This window comes from Homarus americanus, unplaced genomic scaffold, assembly GCF_018991925.1.
Source record: "Homarus americanus isolate GMGI-L3 unplaced genomic scaffold, GMGI_Hamer_2.0 scaffold11022, whole genome shotgun sequence".
NCBI lineage: Eukaryota > Metazoa > Arthropoda > Malacostraca > Decapoda > Nephropidae > Homarus > Homarus americanus.
The window spans coordinates 15078390-15099088 of NW_024737068.1; the positions used below are offsets into that span (position 1 = coordinate 15078390).

General features: G+C 36.4%; 1 protein-coding gene across 3 annotated transcripts in view; it reads left to right on the forward strand.

Moving 5' to 3' along the window:
* The window catches only part of LOC121872994 (trafficking protein particle complex subunit 8-like), a 37478-nt gene extending 20618 nt beyond the window's left edge, over nt 1-16860 (forward strand). For all 3 annotated transcript variants that reach the window (XM_042376217.1, XM_042376218.1, XM_042376219.1), the window contains 5 exons: nt 4121-4233; nt 6846-7034; nt 13384-13634; nt 15202-15297; nt 15847-16860. In XM_042376217.1, the coding sequence (XP_042232151.1) occupies nt 4121-4233; nt 6846-7034; nt 13384-13634; nt 15202-15297; nt 15847-16144 (947 nt within the window). In that variant the 3' untranslated portion in view covers nt 16145-16860. The remainder of the gene's footprint in view (nt 1-4120; nt 4234-6845; nt 7035-13383; nt 13635-15201; nt 15298-15846) is intronic.
* The last annotated feature ends 3839 nt before the right edge of the window (nt 16861-20699 follow it).

The window sequence follows — 20699 nt, forward strand, 5'->3', positions numbered from 1 at the left end:
GGGCAGCTTTGAAAATCTTTATCCACTGATTAAAGGTTAAGAGCCATCCTGGCCATAGTTTACTGATGACACACAGTGATGACCAATCCACACAAAAGATAACTAATCCATTTTATATATTATTAGCCACATTGGATAATTGCAAGAAAATATCCAAGTGTGATGGCAGTTGCTTATCCAGTTTTTCAGTACAATACAGGTTGAACCTCCCTAATATTGATTTCCATTAATGGGAAGCTCTCTTGGTCCAGACACTTTAGGAAATACTGTAGTGCATATTTTTTTTTTTTTACCTCTTCTTATGAACATTGCATGCAAATAATGTTGCTGCCGCACGAGTACAGTACAGTATTGTATTTGCATCTGAAAATTTTGTAAGTTACAAAATAGATTTTTGACACTAGGCTTAAGTGCTGTAAATGCATACAATAAGGGACTAGTTAAAACCTATCTTAAAGCCGATACTTAATTTTAGAAGAACACATTGTACGTCATACCCATCAAGTTTTGTGATTTTAGAACAAAACAAAGGTGACACATACAGGTAATATCCATTGACACTTCATTAACTTCACTTGAAAATTTTTTACTTCAATTGAAAATTGTCATATTTTCAAATGTTAATTTCTAAATTATATCCCCTTTATTGTAATTCTGTACAGTATTAAGAAAATATCAAACAACTTATATTTTAGAGTACTAAATGCTGTAGTTCTACGAGGAAGATAAACAATTATGAGCAGCGTGAAGCTTTCTTAAGTAATTTTTACCCTGTAACTTACCGTATATACTCGTATATAAACTGATTTCATAAATAGTTTGACCCATGATTTTTATTGTAAAAAGCCTGAGTTTTTCATTTACTGTACTGTACCTGTATTTATTGTACAATTTGACCCTAGCATTTGAGAAATACTGTAGTTGGTATAATCCTAGACATAATTTGTAGCAAGATAACACCAACTAGTCTTGGCCGTGACCACCACCACAACAGCTGACACCGTGAACAGTATTACCATGTCTGAAACTGAATTTCCATCAGTTACCAACTCCTATGAGGAATAAGATAAAATAATATACAGTAAAAACCCCGAGTACTGGACTAATTAATCCACAATGATGTCGTTAATCAGATGGAATTCATTATTCAGACATCCAAAACAGCCAGGATATTACACTAACTTAGATTGGCTTATTTAATCTCATAATAAATTGGTTCAAGAAAAATGATCATACTGTACTTGTGGTATACAGTACTTTCAGTAAATTCAGACTTTTTTATTTTTGTTAAAAGATGTAGATAAGGTTCTAGATTCTAGAAGCTTTCAGAGCCACAGAGAAGATTATTTTAGGCTCCCGACGTATGTGTATGTGGCATGGATGACCTTGTGCACTGTGAGATAAAGTGGATGATGTGTACAGTACAGTCTTCCGTGTGTTCTTAAGTGCAGTTTTGAGTTTTTATGAAAAATTTTTAATGCCAAAAGTAGGGAACGAACTCCAGTATATGTGCATAGTATTTTTTGGAGGGTAAAATTCATTAATTTCTGTGGGTCATTTACGGTAAACAATAGCTACCAGGGACACACTCATGTTAGACCAACCTTACCAAGCTGTGCGGTGTTATAGTTATTTTCAACTTGTACTTTCGTATGGATATATGTAATTTTTTTTTTTTCATACACACACAATCCTACTCACATGTTGTGAAAAAAACGTAAAAGAAATAGTTATCTTAAGGGCAAACACACAAAGGAAATAAATATTTCTTCGTGTGCGAATTAGGAGGCTGAGCTGGTGAGTGGGAAGGAGCTGAGTGTGTGGGAGAGGGGAGGGCATTGCTATGGAGACAGGCAAGTATTGAGGCGGCCAAGAATACCCACCTGAAATCACTAATATAAAAATATCCATAACATATCTGACAGCTTGGCCTGGAGTGATAGGGAGAAGGCTAGGGGGATGTGGCTATATTGATGAGTGTGGTGTTGCTATTATAAATGCAAAACCAATATCAAATACTGAAATTTTTTTAAGAAATACGTGTACTGTATTATCACAAATGTAAAGTAACAGCCTACATGGAAATTAATTTTAAGGCTGAAGCAAACTCACAACTCCCTGTACCTCCTTTCCCAGCATTCATAAACCACACTACCTATTTTTCTTATGTTATTAATAATTGTACTACTTCAAACAACATTAGTATACAATCTAGATGAAAAAATACAGCTAAAACCATTAATCATTACTCCCCGGGCTATGGTGCCGCTGGCCGTATCCTCCACACGGGGTAAATCAAGAAAAATCGGCGTTTCCAAATTTTTAAAAATCTTTTTAAATGATAAACCAATCAAAAAGAAGTAAAATAATAGTAAAAATTGACCCTCTAGAAACTTCCCTGGGACAGCAGCGGCTGACTCTCGTGGTCACTACTCACTTAGTGGCCATTTTTTGCTTGCCTTTGTGTCCGGGATGGCCAGTAATGCATATATTTACTGATCATAATACTTATTCCCTATGAATAATTCATTTAGAATATTTTACTTGCATTTTTTTCATAAAAAATGCTCAGCGACACATGTAGTCTGTCGCCAGACTGTCTGACTGTCTTTGTTTTTGGTAGAGCAAGTAATGTATATAAATAATTATCAGAATAATAATTCCACAAATAAATACATTTATAACATAATCATAGCATTATTTTCCAGTAATACTACACTACTTTTAGCAATATTACTTTGATACAACATGATAGAATGGACAAACAATGAAAATGAAACAAACAAAAGTAAGTACTTATATTCAGGAAGCTTCCCTGTGGCGGAGTGTGTGGCGTGACAGGTAAATAGTCACACTGGAACCTGATAACCCGCGCTGGGCATTCAAACAATGCTGCAAAAGGCACGCGTTCTTGAATGTCAACCGGGGCGTAGGGGTAAAAGAAAAGCTAAATGTAGGTTTAATACAACTGACATTTGTATTCACGCTGGCTGCTTGGCCTTAACACCTGCCATTGCAACACAGCCCAGTTGGGACTCTGCCTTTGCCTACCCACAAGCAATGGAGCCACACACACACACACACACACACACGCATGCACGTGTTCTCATGCACAATGAAATGTTTATAACCTTTATGTGTTTGACCTTTTGATAATTTTTGGGGCATAATATGTATGTAGGATTGTGTGTGAATGTAACTGAGTAAAATAGAAAATAAAAAAAGTTATGTATATCAACCTATGTTTTGAGTTGAAAAATAACTATGACACCTCACCAGTTCAGACTGGTGGGGGGGAGGGCTAGAGGGATGTAGCTATAGTGAGAAGTCTAACTTACCGGTTACAGTAATGTCACCAGTTGTGATAAAAGATACAAATGAAAAGAAAATTATCTGTAAATCTTCATTTGTCTCAGGTATTTGTAGATTTGAAGTGGCATAATTATACAGTATATTGAATGAGATTCTGCTCTTCATGCAGCAACGTAAGAAAGAATCTATGGATATGGTAGGCAAGCCTAGGATAAAGGAGCTTACTGGTAAGGTTAGCCTACCATGAGCTTATACTGGGTAGCTATCGTTCACCTTAAATGACCCAGAGAAATATATGAATTTTAACCCCTGCAAAATACTATGCCTATATAGTTCGACTCCCTACTTTTTGCATAAAAATTTTATAAAAAAAAAACTTGAACTGTACTGGAGTATTCAGTATATGCTATACATAAACTCCCATTAGTCATAAAAGTCTATGATCCAACTCTGATTGTGTCTCAAGGTTGTTGGATTAGAGGTTCAACTGTATCATCATAGCTGTTTGAGATTTAAGAAGCTTAGAGGCTTTTGTCATTTCTCAGGAATTGCCTTTTTATGATATTGATACTATACTAACCAGTTTCCTGACACCTGTAATTCAATATCATTGTTTCAGCTTAAGAGTATATAAAAGCAATTACGGGTAGTTATTTAATTAGCTATCATCTGTGTATTTATCTTTTTATTTGTATTTATTTACTGCCCTACTTTTAGTTGGATTATTTTTCTTTATCATTCCTTATTTGCTTAATTATTTACTGCATATTGAGGAAATTATTTAAAAATTTATTTTTTCTTGGTAAAGGTCAGCAGCTGAGACCTGGAGAGTCTTGTCATCTATGTGTCAAGTGTGTTCAACACGCAAAGAAAGGAACTAGTGGTATGATTCTTTCACAGCTTCACTTTGGGAGTAGTCAGGTAAGCTAATTTTTGCTGCTTAATTATAATCTAAAATAACACTATGTTAACATGATTTCAAATACTATATACCTGGTAATTATCTTGATGTTCAAATCATACTGTACTTCAGAAAATTTGTTAACTTAGAGTGTGGATTCCTGTGAATGATGCTACTTCCAGTGTTTATAGGATGGCAATTTTAATTAATGCATGTATCATGGTGTTTCAAAAGAATGAAAAATAACCCATTGCAGGAGACAACATGCAGCAATGAAGAATATTCTGAGGGTGGCACAAGAAGTAATGTAAACGTCCTTTTAACTTTTTATTAAAAAAGACAGGAGGCTCCAGTTTTGTAAGCAGGAAAGAGTATTTTCTCAGCTTTATGAGTAAACAAAGTCATTTCATGTAATTAAAAAAATGAAAGCCTGTCATTTTAAAACTTATCTCAATGATCTTCAGATATCCTTGTCAAAAAACACATTTATTATACAGTATAGTCTGCATTTACGCGGTCAATTGAACCCGTGGAGGTCCGCGTAAAACGGGAAACGCGTAAACGAAATAACAGAACATATGGGATTAATTGAAAGAGACTGGGCCGACTCCCAAACTCCACGTTTTCCGACACAATACGTACCTTGTAGTAAAAATAACATCATAATTTTATGATGGTAATGCTACACACATAATATCTAAATAAAAAACTACAAATCTAAAGGTTAGTAGAAGAGATGGGTCGGCACACGTGGATGGCGGCTGGTTCCGAGGCAGAGGGCAGATTAGTTGCCCTCCGGTGAATCACTTTCGCTACTCGCAAAGGTTTGCAGGGCCTCCCTGACAAACCCCTCAAAGTCCATATCCTCACTGTCACTATCACTGACTTGGGCTGGCTGTGGTTGTAGTGGGTTGCGGGCGAAGAAGTCCTTAATACTACGTTGACGACTAGCATTGATGTCGTGATAGATCTGGACATACGGCTCCATAATTTTCGACAGAAGGTTATTAGACACTTCATACCGATGATTGACTGGGTCTTTCTCAAGGACGAGCTTGATTTTCTCCCCCAACTCGATGATTTCCTTCACATAACCATGGCTTGGTCCAGGTAATTCAAGGTTTTTCTTGGGTGGTGGGGGTCCAGCGGAAGCCATTGTGAGGGGAATAGCGGGCACAAGAGAGAACTGTATACGCGGACTGAGAACAATGAGACTGGCCCGGCTAGGTCAGCAACTTCTGGTGGCAGGGCACGTCATGTTACATTAGACCAATCACAGCTAACGGCGGAGGGAATGCGTGGGTGGTAAGGATGCGTGGCCCAATCACAGTCCAATACGTCATATGACGTCAGCGATAACGTAAGAGCGACCTAATGCGCATAATGCCTGTGCCGCTTCCCACATAACTGATTAAATTTACCGCGTAATTAAAACATTTCATCCTGGCAAGGCACCGCGTAAATGACCAAACGCGTAAACAAAATCCGCGTAAATCCAGACTATACTGTACTGTGTGCATCATTTATCATTCAGCCATTGATATTAGTGTATTTTGAAATGCTGATGTTGTGTTCATCAAATACAGTATGTATTAATATTCTTTATTATTTCAGTAAGTATATTCATAGTTTAAAAAACAATTTTAGAATTTCACCAGAATCGCTGAAATGATTGATATGACAGTTAAATCATGTAAACAGTGGAGTTGGGTGAACAATAGTTCAGATAATACTTGGTATGGCCAATGAACTGATAGGATGCTCTGTGATTCAATGTGGAGGCCATGGATTCATTCTGTATATTTCGTATGAAAGTTGAGGATGTAAGCAGATGTGTAGGTATTTCTACATTTTGTAATCCTTTCCTCTTGCCTTCTATAATATGCCTTGTCCACAGTGCCTTTATCATTTTCCTCTTTATTTTTGGTTTCAGTTATACTTTTATCCACTGTATAAGAGTGGAATAGGAGTAAATAGGCTTATACAGTAAATAAAATACAGCGTATAGCATTCTTTTATTCTATTATTGAAGGGATTTAATTGAACTGAAAAAATTTATCTAAGTACCGAATTCCTGGATTTGGTGGATTTCTGGTTCTAAGCCCCCCTCCCTTTTTTTTATGGAGATTAGCCCACCCACAAAAAGTAGGGAAAGGCAAGTAAACACAGATGTTGGCTGTTTATAACTGAGGTGCACCACCTTGACGCTACCAAAAGCAAAACACTGTGGTCAGCCAAACCTACCAGTTTCAAAACTAACCAGGTTCAAAAACAACCAATTTTCAGGTAAACCCTGTTTCCTGGAAACCCGATAAATGGTTCGGTACCTGTAAAAGGTTATCTAGGACAGTAATTTGAATTTTTCCCAAATTTTTAATGTGTCCTGTCCTTCCAACGTAAGCAGTTTTGACCTGACATAGTTTTCTTTTTTTAAGAGACTACAATACAGTACTGCAGTATTTTTATTGTGCCTAAGGGATGTTTATGTCTTACTTATTATGGAAAGAGCTTCATTCATTTTGAGAAAAAATAAATTTATGAAATAGATTTATGATAGAATGAGGTTTTATGTTTATGTTTATCTTTAATTTCATATAAAGATGAAATTGATAAATAGATAATTTTCTCAAAGGTCCCTCTGAACTCTTGGTGGCGTTTTTCACTAAGAGAACGTGTAAGTCTACGAGATCTTCTAACTGATCCTCCACCTCCAAAGCCAAATGCAGACCATATTCCTCCACCACCAACCCAAGCTCAGCAAGATGCTAAACACATAGCTGCAGTAAACAGTTTAGATATGGTTGTTACCGTTATATGGAAGGTAAGGATGTTTGATCTCAAGTTTAAATAGGCTGTGCAGATTATGTGGAACATTTACTAGTCTTGGGCAAGTGACTTTTTTCTTTTTTTTTAACTCTGCCAAATTTTGGGGGGAAGTTTGCTTGCCTGGATTAGTTTATGGGAAAAGTTCAATAAACATCATGAAACATTCAAACTTGAGGTGTATATCAACTCAGATTACTTGTGTCTGTCTTGAATCTAAATGATGTCAATGGTAGTAACCCTTGTCATGTGATGTCATATCTCCTGTCACCTCACTTCCTGGTGGGTGGCAGTGACAGGCATGGCACCTGTGATTACTTAACCTAGCTACCACTCCCCCCTTATAATCCGGTATCATTGGCAGTAACATTTGTGATGTGAAGTCATAACTCAAATCACCTTATGTGTACAGCTTCTCAGCTTGGTGGTTCCTTTGAAATGTTGATAACTTGACACTGACTGACTAAAGGTGGGTTGGCAGCTTAATGTAAAGATAAATTACCTGCACTTGACATAAGGTCACTAGTCCTGGTACACTGCTGACAAGCAGCCTGTTGATGGACCTCCTTGTTTAAACATATGCAGTGATGTGGAGACACAGCACTTGATAAATTCCTGTCTTAAGTATCTTCCTCTTAAAGTGTCAGGCACTTGGACATGAAAAATAACTTGTCCAGCCCCTAGTCTGGGCATGCCTGGGCTGTTGGGCATTGATAATCTGCACAGACATAGTTTAAGGTTAAGAAAATATATTTTGATTCCCATTTATTCTGTTTCTCATCTCTTTTTGGTCATAATCTTAAGTGCTGTGTGTCAGTCTAAGAAAAAAGTATCTTCCCATCCATGACTTATGAATCTGGAACCTGGCAGATTATATTGAAACTGTAATCATGACTACATCTGGTCAGTTGGTATGCTTGACTAAATACTATACAAGCTTCAAGTCATTCAATGAATGATGGTTCAAAATACATGTAGTGGAATTACTATTTTAGTTGTGGAATACGGGTACATATACCCAGTTCTTTATTGAGGATTGATGGGATGGTTTAGTTGACTGGTAAATTAAGCTTTAGTTAGATATTTATATTATTCATTACAGTAGTAGTAGTAGTACAAAATCTCTCTACAATGTAGCCTCAACTGCAGAATTCTCTCTTTTATGGACAGTTTACAAAAGTTACTTTTCGATTGAAAGAATTGACTGAAGTGATGATGATGTAAAATACACTGTAATTTTAGCAACTTTGGTCTTCAACCTTCAAAAGTGTAGTGTGCAGTATAGTATTCAAAGGTTTTCATGATTTTTTTGGTATTTTAAACCATGTTTATAGGCTACATATAACTGTGCCCCAAGTACTGTACATTGTTGTTGAAATATTTAGTTTAATGGTAGTACAGTACAGTAAGTCCACGCTTAATGTCGTCCCGTTTAATGTTGTTTCAGTACTGTACTACTTCGCTAAACTTTAGAGACCAAAAATTCGTTTAACGTCCTGGTGATCCAATATTACGTCGTTTTGCGTCGTCACAGACTACATTTTACGGTGCATCACCTGCTCTCGTCTGCCATGTTATTCTCTCTCAGCTTGGCGCAGTCTCAGTGACTCACCGCCCTACTCCTCTCCTGCCCTCCTCCACTCCCACCCTCCTCCTCCGCTCACACCATGCTCCTCCCCTCCCGCCATCTGCCTCCTCTCTCCCACCCTCCTCCGCTCCCACCCTCCTCCTCTCCCACCATGCTCCTCCCCTCCCGCCATCCGCCTCCTCTGCTCCACTACCCACCACACACTCACTCTACCACCTCCGCCCATCGGTGAGTACCAATACAAACTTAGTAGTTGTATATGTATGCACTATTTGTATAGAAATGGCAATGATTTTCTGTAAATGTAATGTATTTCATGGGGCAAAGGGAGGCTCAGGAACGTAGCTCCCGTATTTTATCTATTTCTTATGGGAAAAATTGAGCCGCTTAATGTTGTTACGTATAACGTCACATTTTTAGTTACGTAACCCTGACGTTAAGCGGGGCCTTACTGTATTGGTATTATTGTACAGTGGTCCCTCGGTTAACGAACACAATTCGTTCCAGAAGGTCGTTTGTTAACCGAAAATTTCGTTAACCGAATCCATTGTTTCAATGGGATATTGGGTAATTGGTTCCAGCTCACCGAAAAGTACATACAAAGTAAAAAAAAAATGCAGTAAAGTACACTTACTTTGATGTGTGTATGTAGAAGGTTCCTGGTTGATGACGATGATGGGAATTAGAAGTGGGGATAGAGGAGGAGAAGGGAGAAGAGAAGGAAGTGGGAATGGAGGAGAAGGGAGAAGAGAAGGAAGTGGGGATGGAGGAGAAGGGAGAAGAGAAGGAAGTGGGGATGGAGGAGAAATCACCTTTCAGGGAACCATGCTTGATGCAGTCATTTCACCAATAAAATTTTAAGTTCATTAGGTGTAATTCAAGATTATTTTCTTTAAATCAACTGCACTGCACTATATATTATCAATATGTTAACTAAAGTTCAGAATGACCAATAATTTCAATGAAAAATGCAAAAATATTCAAGACACCAACAAAATACTGTATATGCTCTCTCCACTGTTTTCAAAGCTCAACTGAGCCTTGTGACCGACTCACACATCTGATGGGTGCACAACAAACTAGTTCACTGTACAGCATATTTTATCAATATGTTAAATAAATGTTAAAATGACTAATAATTTTCATATAAAACATGCAAAAATATTAAATAGCACAACTTTCTTGATATTTACTCCATTGGAAACGAATGTAAACATAGAACAGATTACTGAATAAGCAGAATAGCCCATCAGCTGATGCTCACAACAAAATGTGATTTTCGTGCGGATTTCGTTAATAAAATTTTTTTCATTAACCGAATTGAAGATTCTTATGGGAGGTAATTCGTTAACTGAAATTTCGCTAACCGAACCGTTCGTTAACCGAGGGACCACTGTATTAGTATGGGTAGAAGAAGAAGTATAAAGCTGTGTCATAAGTCAGAAAATAAATTTATATAAAAATTTGAGGAATAGGGTCTGTTGATATCCAAAGTAAGCAGTGAATGGTTTAGTGGCTTAAATATGTATTTGGAAGGGATTTTTTTGCAAATTTTAAATCTTTCTTTTATTATGGAATTTGTTAAAATCAGTTTGTGAATATTTCTGTAAATTTTGAAGGTTGAAGACCAAAGTTGCTAAAATTACATTATGTCCTTAAAAGGAATTACAGCAGTAGCTTTTATGATTTTTTTATTTTGGGCGAGTTAAAAATTTAGTAGTGTAGTATGGTGGCAATCTTAAGAGCTACTGTTATTTACTTCATATTCTTTTCTTAATGTACAGTAAGGCCTCAAATAACAACGGTAATGTGTCCTCCAATATTGCAGCGTAGAGGTGAATCGACATAAAATGAATCCTTAATTACCATTAGAATAAAGCAATAATAATAAGATGCGTTCCAAGGTCTAACCTTTTCATATATGTTGTGTGGTATTTTACCCTCTTTTCCCCCCAAAAAAGGAAAATTAATGAAAAATAAAAACTGTAGTCTTTAAATAATGGTTATTAATGCACCTTCTACAATATAAATGAATAATAATATGTAGTCACAGAGGAGATGGGACGCCATTGTTGTCGTCAGTGTTTACACCCGGGACGATGGTTCTCCATCTGAAACTAAAGAAAATAAGATTTGTTGTAGCTGTAGTAAAAATAATGTAAAAGAAATGTTTCTTTTAATTAATGTTATTTAATGAATGTGCAGTAGAAGTAACCACTGATGGTAAAGAAGAAAAGTGAGACAACAGAAGGCCAACGTTCAAACGTGCACAATCGTGTAAACAGCGTCATTTCTTTTATGTACAAAAGATTCATTATTGTTTATTACTGAATGTCTTTTTGATTGAATTAATGTTTATGTGTGCAAAATGAACAATACAATTCATTAATAATATGTAGAATATTAAAACACACGAGGAGATGAGACGGCATTGTTTCGTTAATGTTTACACATGTGACTGACTGGTTCTACATATAAAACTGAAGAAAATAAGACCCTGGTTGTAGCTGTAGTAAAATTAATGTAAAAAAATTAATATGGTCGTTTTAAGTAATGTTAATTAATGTTAATAAATGGAACAATAGAAGTAGCTAACCATTAATGGTAAAGAAAAAAGTGAGGCTGCGTAACGCCAACGTATGTAAGTGTGCACATGTGAAAACATATCTTCATTACTCTACATAAGAATATGAAAACAACACTTAATACTGTTCATATATGTTTTAATTAATGTTTCTGAATTTAAAACAAAAATTCTACTCACCAGTGGTGGTAAAGTTGAAAACATAAGGACAGCCAATGTTGTTGTGTGAGTACTTACTCGGATGACGAAATTGCCAAGTCATCAAGTTCAACTCTGGTTGAAGCTGTAGCTTTCCATAATGTTGCCATAGCTGTTGCTGAAGTTGTTAATGATCCTGTAGTTGCTGAATTTGATGCTGTAGCTGATGTTGATGGTGTAGCTGAAGTAGATGGTGTAGCTGTGGCTGATGTTGATGGTGTAGATGCTGTAGCTGAAGTTGATGGTTTAGTCCTTCGAATAATAAAATTGTCTAAAGAACAGCTGCTTTTCTGTTTTAACACTTCCCTTTTACTTGAATTTTTAAGATCCTTAAACAATGCTAGTGTGGCATCTTCATTTCTTAAGGCTATTTATGTAGGAGAGATTGAAGCACAGGCTTCTAAATCACATGTTTATTTCCTGCTCCCTTTACAGTGAGTTTCCATATAAATCCACCTCCCTACAGTGAGTCTATCATATAAACAATCAACTTTTAAAGTAAATAAATACAGTTGTTGCTTTAATAATATAAATTATTCCTTTATGCAATTATTTGTACAGTAATATATAACAGCTCGGGCTTTTGTTTGAATAATTATAGTGCTCATTGGAGTATGTTTCTGATTTTTTTCTTCAATCCATGTACTTAAAAGTCTCTCTCCATTTCTTCCATAACCCCATTCCTGCTTTGGCAAACTTTATTTGCACTTAACGGAGTTGTAGACAGAGCACTTTCTTTAATTTTTTCTCCATTTCTACGGATAGTTTTCACTGTTGATTCTGGCATCCCCAAAGCACGCAAAATATCCACACCCCTCTCACCTTTTTCATATCGTTTTAACACATCTAGTTTCTTAGCTAAGCTTATACACTTTCTTTTAGCTTTTGAACCAGCACTACCATCACTTGCTCTCTTGCTCATGTTGAATAGGGACTCAAAAATGTAAGGAACCTGAGAAAATTTTTATCCTTATTCCTGTTCAGATGCTTGAAAACAAAGGGACCGCCAAGCTCCGACTGTTGTTTACTGGTGATGTGCATTACCACTCATTAGCCAGGCAGCTTCTTTGTGCAAGGAGCTCTTCTTTTTTTATTCAGTAATTTTTTTTAATACATATCGGGATTTAGTTATTATTTATATGAAAATGTAATTTTATTTTAGTCGGAAATGCGAATGAAATAAGGACGTAAATTGAATTGGGCCCTAAATTAACTAGGGTCTTAAATATGAAGAGTTGTTGGTGCAACCGTTGTTACCAGAGGCTTTACTGCATTGTAGTTTGGACAAATACAACATATCTTGATAAGCTAATTGGGATCTTATAGTAATATCTCCCTTAGCTGGAACCCCTTAAACCCGGAACTCTCCGACAGCTGGAATTGACATTTTCAGAGGGGCACATTTTCTGGAAAATTCTGAAAAAAAATTTCCCGATACCCAGAAAATTCCAAGGATGGGGGAGTTATTTCCGGGTTTGAGAGATGAAAATCAGGTGCATTTTCTGGAAATTCTGAGAAAAATTTTCCGTTATCCGGACAATTCTGGGGATGAGGGATATTTTTCCGGGTTCGAGAGATGATGTAATGGGCAATTTCTGGAACTTCCAAGAACATTTTTCCATTACCCGGAAAATTACGAGGATGAGAGATTGTTTTCCGGCTTTGATAGAGTCGCCTCATTACCCGAAAATCTCTCATTCCCGGAAGTGCTCTGCACCAATTGTTCCTGCTAACGGGGATATCACTGTATATGTAACACTGAGAAAGGGTATTATATGGTTAATGTTAATAAGTCTTGTTTTTCTGACCAAGTATTATGGATGGCTTGGGCAAAAGGATAACATGAAGAAAAGGAACAATTATAAAGAATGTTTGTATATTAGCCCTTTTGGCGGTTCTACTGCTATGTTTTCTTTGATAATTAATTTAGCTACAGTCTCAATAATTAAAATTCTTCATGTAAATCTCATATTACAGGGAGAAAGAGGTGGGCATGAGACATGGGGCCAACATAGTGTTCACTTAAAGAGCCTTGGTGACAGTGTAAGCATACCTAGCTCCCCTCTGATCCAGGCTGGAGAAGAAGAGAAACCTCCGATCAGAATAATTCCAGAAAGCCCGCCACAGATACTACAGTCTCCTCTCCCCCCAGCATTCAAGCAAAAACATTTGGTCAAAATCTCTGCTCATTTTCCAGATTGTATGGAACATGATTTTATGACCAACAGGTGAGTAAATAATGTGCTATAAAACTATGGTACCTTTATTTACCTCTTTCAGTGGAATTTTTTCAGGGAAAGAAGCAGTAGACATCTATAAGTAGGTAATTAGTTTTGGCTTAGTTGATATTTGCCATGCAGGGCTTATATTTAATAATTACTTGGGTGTGTGTGTAGATCTTTTCTCTGTGATAGTTTAGGTTCTGGACAATTAGTACATTATTCCCTGTTGTTAAGGAGGGTGCCACCTCAATGACTAGGAAGCAGCACATAAATTGTTAACTTACTAATTTAAGGTTGCATCGACTAATTGTGACATGTTCTCATCTGTTATAACAATTTAATTTCCATTTTGCAACATGACATTGGTTGGAGTTACTTTAAGAGAATTGTGTGTGCCTAGCTGACACTTTGGGGGTTTGTTGGTATGCAAAGTTTTGGTTTTTGTTATCAGTAAAAGTCCCTGACAAGCAGTTATTTTGCTATTCTTTCCCTTTTTTTTTCCAATTGTAGTTTTGTTGCTATTTGTAGAATAGTAGACCTTTTTGGGTGACTAAAAAACTATAAAGTACTGTACAAGATAAATTGTGACGACCACATGAATATGATTTCCGGTAATTTAGTTGATTTGGAGAAAGTATGTAACAGACAAGACAAACTAGCTGAGGAATACATTGAGCATATGGAAGAAAGGGTCGGGGATAAGGCTAATAAATGTGTGTGGTTTAGGTAACCTATCTTCGGCCTTCTATCCATGAGAATTTTACAGATTTTGGTACCCCAATTTTTAGCAAAAGATTTAAGTGATCCATTTATAAGAACAGTTATTAGAAAATATTATTTGTAAGCTATCAACCCAGATTTCCTTCTTTCTGACATTGAATCTACAGTATAGGAAGAAATTATCTTTATTGTTTATTCAGAATTGTTAAAAGCTGTAAAGGATTTTCAAATGAGGGGTGGCATGTTAGGACAAGCAGTGGAATGATTGAATAGTTCCAGACTGTAGTGGGGACAAGACAGGTGTACGAGAACTTATCCAAACTGTTGCATTTTCATCATTCCAAGTTCATATCATTTGCATGTTTTAAATACACGTCCATATATACGTAGTTACATGGACAATATATGCCACCATATGTACAGTAATTCGAGAAGTGAAGGGGTCAGAGAAGTACTAAAAAGTGAAGTTTTGGCTGGTAATAAGGGAATAAATGTGGAAAAAGTTAGGAGGGAGCAGGAAGTAAAGGTGATAGTGTACATGGATTGATGAAATACTCAAATAAAATTAAGACAAGTTTGTAATTGGTAAGAGCTGAAAGTGTATTGTAGCATGTGTCTTGCGTAATTCATCACCATCAAAAGAAAAATTAATAAATGTAAGGTAGTGGTGGTATGGAAAATGTACTTAATGTTTGTGGTATCCTGAACAGCTTTGACCAAGTATCGGTAGCTTCATTTAACTAGATATCCACTTCTCCAGCTACCTTGTTTTATAAAATTTTTGATTATTATTGTTTCCTTTTGTATCTAGCATTTTCCATGCTTGGCTGTAATTATAATTCTTGCTTTACAGGTTGTGCAGTATAGAGTTTGAACTTTGTTTGCACAACTGCAGTGCGTGTCAGCTTACTACATTTCTCAATCTCTGCCCAGAAGGTTTGCCAAACAGGTAAGATGTATAAGTATACATGTAGTAATGCAAATGCAAACTTCATCTCCTTGTCTTTAAATATTACTTCATGACCATAAGATTTTGAAGTACTAAATATTTTAATTATTTATCTTAAGTGAACATTACCACTTAAGCTATTTCATAGTAAAACACGGGGAAATGAAAAATTAAGTGGGCAGAATGATAGAATTGCATCCTGTCAAAGCCAGTAAATCGGAATTTGGGTTTATTGCATAATGTGAAATAAAATGTGAGTGAAAATAGGTAATGGAGAAAATAGTATGTGTAGAAATATTGTACCTAACAATAAAAAGAGGATGATTGATTGGGGGAAATGTTGGTGGTGGAGAAATACTGTGTTGAGGTTGAGGGAGAGAGTAAAAGTATATGAATATTAAGTGAGGGAGAGATTCCGAAAGGGAGGGACTAGTTGTGTGTGCAAGATTAAAAATGAGATTAGAAATGGAAGAAAGATGGGTAAGAAAGAGATTTATATCAGAGTTTGTACACTAAGTCAAGTCTAATCATACAATTCTTCTGTTTCAGCAATGGGAATGTAAGCAGTCATGTGTACTCCCCACAAGCCAGCACTGAATTGTTATATGTAGGTGGAACTGTACGGAAGGTTAACCTCTTACCATGGGGACATACCAAAGTTCCTGTTCGTGTTTTGATTAACAGCCCAGGTACATACAGCCTTGGAGTTTTCTCTGTGACTGCCATAAGGCACGAAGCTGCCAAAGATAAATATGAACAACCTATACCACAAGCCTGTCAGTTACAGACTGCTGTTACTGTCAGACAGGTGCCTAGAGGAGACCACCATCTCTCACACAATACATGATAGTCTCTATTGGGGATGGGCAAAAAAAGGGAATATATGTTTTTCTATGCTGTATCTATATTATCCAGTTTCTTAGAATTGTATATTGTATTATTGTTACTTGCAACATTTGTTAGTGAGGGCGTTAGTGCCTGGTGTGTCCCAAATGCTTCTGTAATATAAGTCAATATTTGAGACAGTCATTCCTTACCTCCCAACCACTCACATCTTTATTATATGCCTGACCTTGGGTAGAAAGCTTGAGGTGAGTGATATTGTGAAAGAAGTCATTCTTCAAAGTTATTCAAGTAAATCTGACAATGCTGACATGTAAAATTCATGCTGTATTAGGTTTTCTTGAGGATCATTGACAGGTGTTAAAGTTAAGTTGACCTGGGATAAAAGTCAGTTGTATTTACCTATTTGTACAGTTATTTGTAAATTTCTTAAATAGGTAGTGGAAATGCTTGACTAATTCCAACTAGATTTATCTTGTAAAATTTTGTGTAGAATAATTGTTAATGATATTAATTAAAGATATTTTATGTGAAAAGGAAATTTTCAGACTATCATTATATTAAAGGAAATGAAAAGATGATTAACACCATACAGATCTGAATGATAAGTAAACAGAATAAACTTATTATATTTTTTCTCCATAATTTAATACTAATAGAGTAAGTTCTTTTCTCCAAGAGATGTTGAACAGTACCCCCAAAATTACATTTTAATATTCACTTGTGCTTTTTAAACACTATCCTTCTACATTGCATGGTGAGCAGAACCAAGAACAAACAAAACTCTCTTTGTATTCTATAATTCTTTTTTTTTTTCTTTTTTTTTTTGCTGTAACAGATGTATTTTACTTTGGTTTATTATGTTGCTTCACTTGACTTTATATATTTACAGGTACAGTCATGCACAAAAGTTCATTCCCTTAGTCAGCCACAATGTAACTCCAAAATACTTGAGGTTCAAACAATGAAGCAGCTGAAGGAATTGTCTTTTTGACTCAACAGAGTCGCATTGTAGCGTGTGTGAGGGAGACGGGTGGCAGGGAGAAGGGGTGGGAGTAGTGGAGGTTTGTGTGTGGGTGGTGAATGACATAACAAAAATCTCCATACACTGAAAAAAGTTAGGAATTGGATAGCGAAGGTTCACAATACAGTATTAGAGATATTGAGAGTTTCATAGTTACAATCATAGATGCTTGGCCAAGAAAAATATACAGGGCCCCCACCCAAGTTCACGGATTTTTACTTAGCAGTCCTTTATTATTCGCGGATGACACCCTGGATGTACCCAAGACTGTCTGTGGGTAGTCTTAATGCTGCCGGCAATTTTGTGGCTGGGACAGGGAGCCATTTGTTCAAGAGACAGTAATTTCCTTTACCTGTATTGAAAATGTGTGTGTGTGTGTGTGTCTGCCTGTGTGCGTGTGTCTGCCTGTGTGCGTGCGTGTGTGCATGCACGCACATATACAGTATATACAATACAGGTAAAATAAATAATTGTCCTAAGGGCAAACACATAAAGAGAATATACATTTTTTTTTGTACACAAGTCAAAATGTAACACCCCCCTGTCTGCAAATGTTATTTGCGGATTTTGCGATTTGCGGCCATTTTGAGAACCTAACCCCCACAAATTTGTGGGGCCCCCTGTACTAGGTAGTTGTAGCAGCAAAAATAGCATAGTTAATAGTAGAATGATTACTAGTAGATGTAATACAGGTTGACAACCCTTTATCCGAAATTCCGAAAACCGAAAAGCTCTGAAAACCGAATTTTTCTTTGTGGGGCAATTTTTTTTTTTTTTTAACCGGGATTAGCCCACCTGGGCATAGATCACTGACCCACATCAGGGCCTGGGGGGCAAAAATGTAAAAGTAATAGTAATAATAATTATAATAATAATAATTATTCATAGTAAATAAATTTTTTAATAAAAATACATGTACTGTACACCAAAATAAAATAATATGATAACATTAATAATAATAATAATATTAATAAAATAAAATAGTAAAATTAATAAAAATAACAATAATACAGGAGTACTGTAATAATAATAAAATAATAATAATAATAATAATAAAGAAATACAAGAATGTAAAAAAGATCAAAAGTGAGAAACACGACCTAGAACTATGAATTATTATTACCGTATTAGTATTAGTACTGTATTAGTATTATTATTTTTTTTTTTATTATTATTATTAATATTATTATTATTATTATTATTATTATTATTATTATTATTATTATTATAATAATAATAATAATAATAATATTTTCGCCCCCCAGGCCCTGATGTGGGTCAATGATGTATGCCCGGGTGGGCTATGACACACACACAAAAAAAAAAAACTCTGAAAACCGAAAAATTCCAAAATCCGAAATGCCTGTGGCCCCAAGGATTTCGGATAAGGGATTGTCAACCTGTAGTAAGAGAGACAATTGAGACCCTGCAATTGTGTATAAATGTGGCAGAAAGACAGATGAGCAACCTGGGACTTGGTCACAATTTTTGTGATGCTATATGGTAGCAGGGTCTACCATTAGACAACACTTTATGCTTCCAATATCTTCCCAGTTGGTAGTAGCTCCCTGTGTGATAGCTGCCTTTTACCTACTACAGTACCTCTATAAAAATACTTTAGGGTTTGTGTTTATTCAAGACATCTTCAGGTCCTGAGACCCACTAATCCTCCACCCAAGAAAGGGTAACCTGACGACATCAGATCAGTAATATGAGACCACTAATCCCCCATCCTACCTCCACCTGACATTACATCAGGTCAGGTCAGTTACACGAGACCCACTAATCCTCCACAGCTTCATGGGAGTGGAAAAAAACCAGTCTTTGCTGTAACACACAGCTTCATTCATGCCCATATCCTATACATTTTTAATTTTTAAATATATTTATTTAACCAAACTTTTACATAAACTATTGTATTCTGGATTACTATACTGTACTGTAGTAAAGAATGAAGTTTCTAACTTACTGTAATTAGAACTGTATTTACAGATTCCAGTGGTTTAGACTCAAGGTCAACATCTCCAGCACCCAGAAACATTCTGGAGAAGTGGGCTAGTGTGCGTCTGTGCAAAAGGTCTAGTTTAGACACTCGGAAACTTTTCCCAGTAACCGGAAAAGGTTCTGGGGATAAGCAATTTTCCCGAGTTTGAGAAAGTCGCTTTGTTACCCGGAAATCTCTCATCCCTGGAATTGCTCTGCACCAATTGTTCCGGCAAACAGGGATATCACTGTATTTATCATTTTGACTAATTTTGCTGTTAGCAAGAACACATCTCCATAAGCACCATGTTATAATGGCCTCTTTTAATGGATATTTCACTTAGTGGACCAGCCTCAAGAATGTATCTTGTCCGTTATAAGAGGTATGATAAGATATGAAAAAGAAGTCGACACTGAATGAAGCCCTATAACAATCAGATCACCCAGAAGTAATGAATAGGATGAAACCTGAAATTCTTTCCCTTAACTCGAGAAAACTTAACCTCTCCTACAGAACACCTCTGAGGATAAGGAGAAATAATATTCAGGGGCTTGATAAGAGAACCAACAATAATACAGGTATTGTACTGTGTTCCCCAATAAACAAGGGGGTTGCATTCCAGAAAATCTATTCATACCCCGATAACTGACGCACACAACTATAGAGACCGAGAAAAGTCGTTTGTTAGTGAATCAACAGTTACTGAAGTAATTACTGTAATCCCATAAGAATATAAATTCAGGGGATCGTCCACCCTCCAAAACTCCCATCTACCTTTGAGATATCTTTGTTGTGCTCACTGACAAGCAAGAAAATAAAGCAAGCATAAAACGCCTTTAATAATCAATGCAAAGCATGAATTGAAACTTATTTACCTGTGTTGAGGATGGTAGAGATGGTCTAGGGTGACAAGTTCAAGTCTTTACCAATCTTTGCTGGTCCATTGCCATTTTTATTACACCTTATCATATCAAGCTACTCCTACGAGAGGCAGCACAAGAGGAATTATCACTTGGGCATTTAGGCATGATTGCGTAACACACGAAGTCGGAAATAACGAAGAAATCAAGTCGCTTCCAATCTTTACTGGTCCATCACCACCCTTCTTATGCCTTATCACATCACATCAAGCTGTCCCTCACAAGTGGAACTATCACTGGGGTGTTTAGTCATTGTTACATACACGAAAATGGAAATAATGAAAAAAACATAAAGTCAGAGACACATGGTAAGTGTAACAAGAGCAGAGAGGCAGGAATGAGTCAGAGGCAGCGTACAGAACCCTCTTGTGGCAAGAATTCGTGCCATGCCACCACCTGTTAAATTCAAAACAGCTCTGTAGCTTCTCCAGATTGTTGGATCTCCGGTGTATCAACAAAACTCACAGGGTATTTCCCCCATATGTAATCGGTGGTTATTGGGGTATACCCAGGGCCGGATTAAGCTTAATAGGGACCTGAGGCACAGATCAACTTGGGGCCCCCTACCCTCAAGGTGTATATATATATATAGCAAGAGCAAAATATACCCAAATTTATCAGTGATTTCATC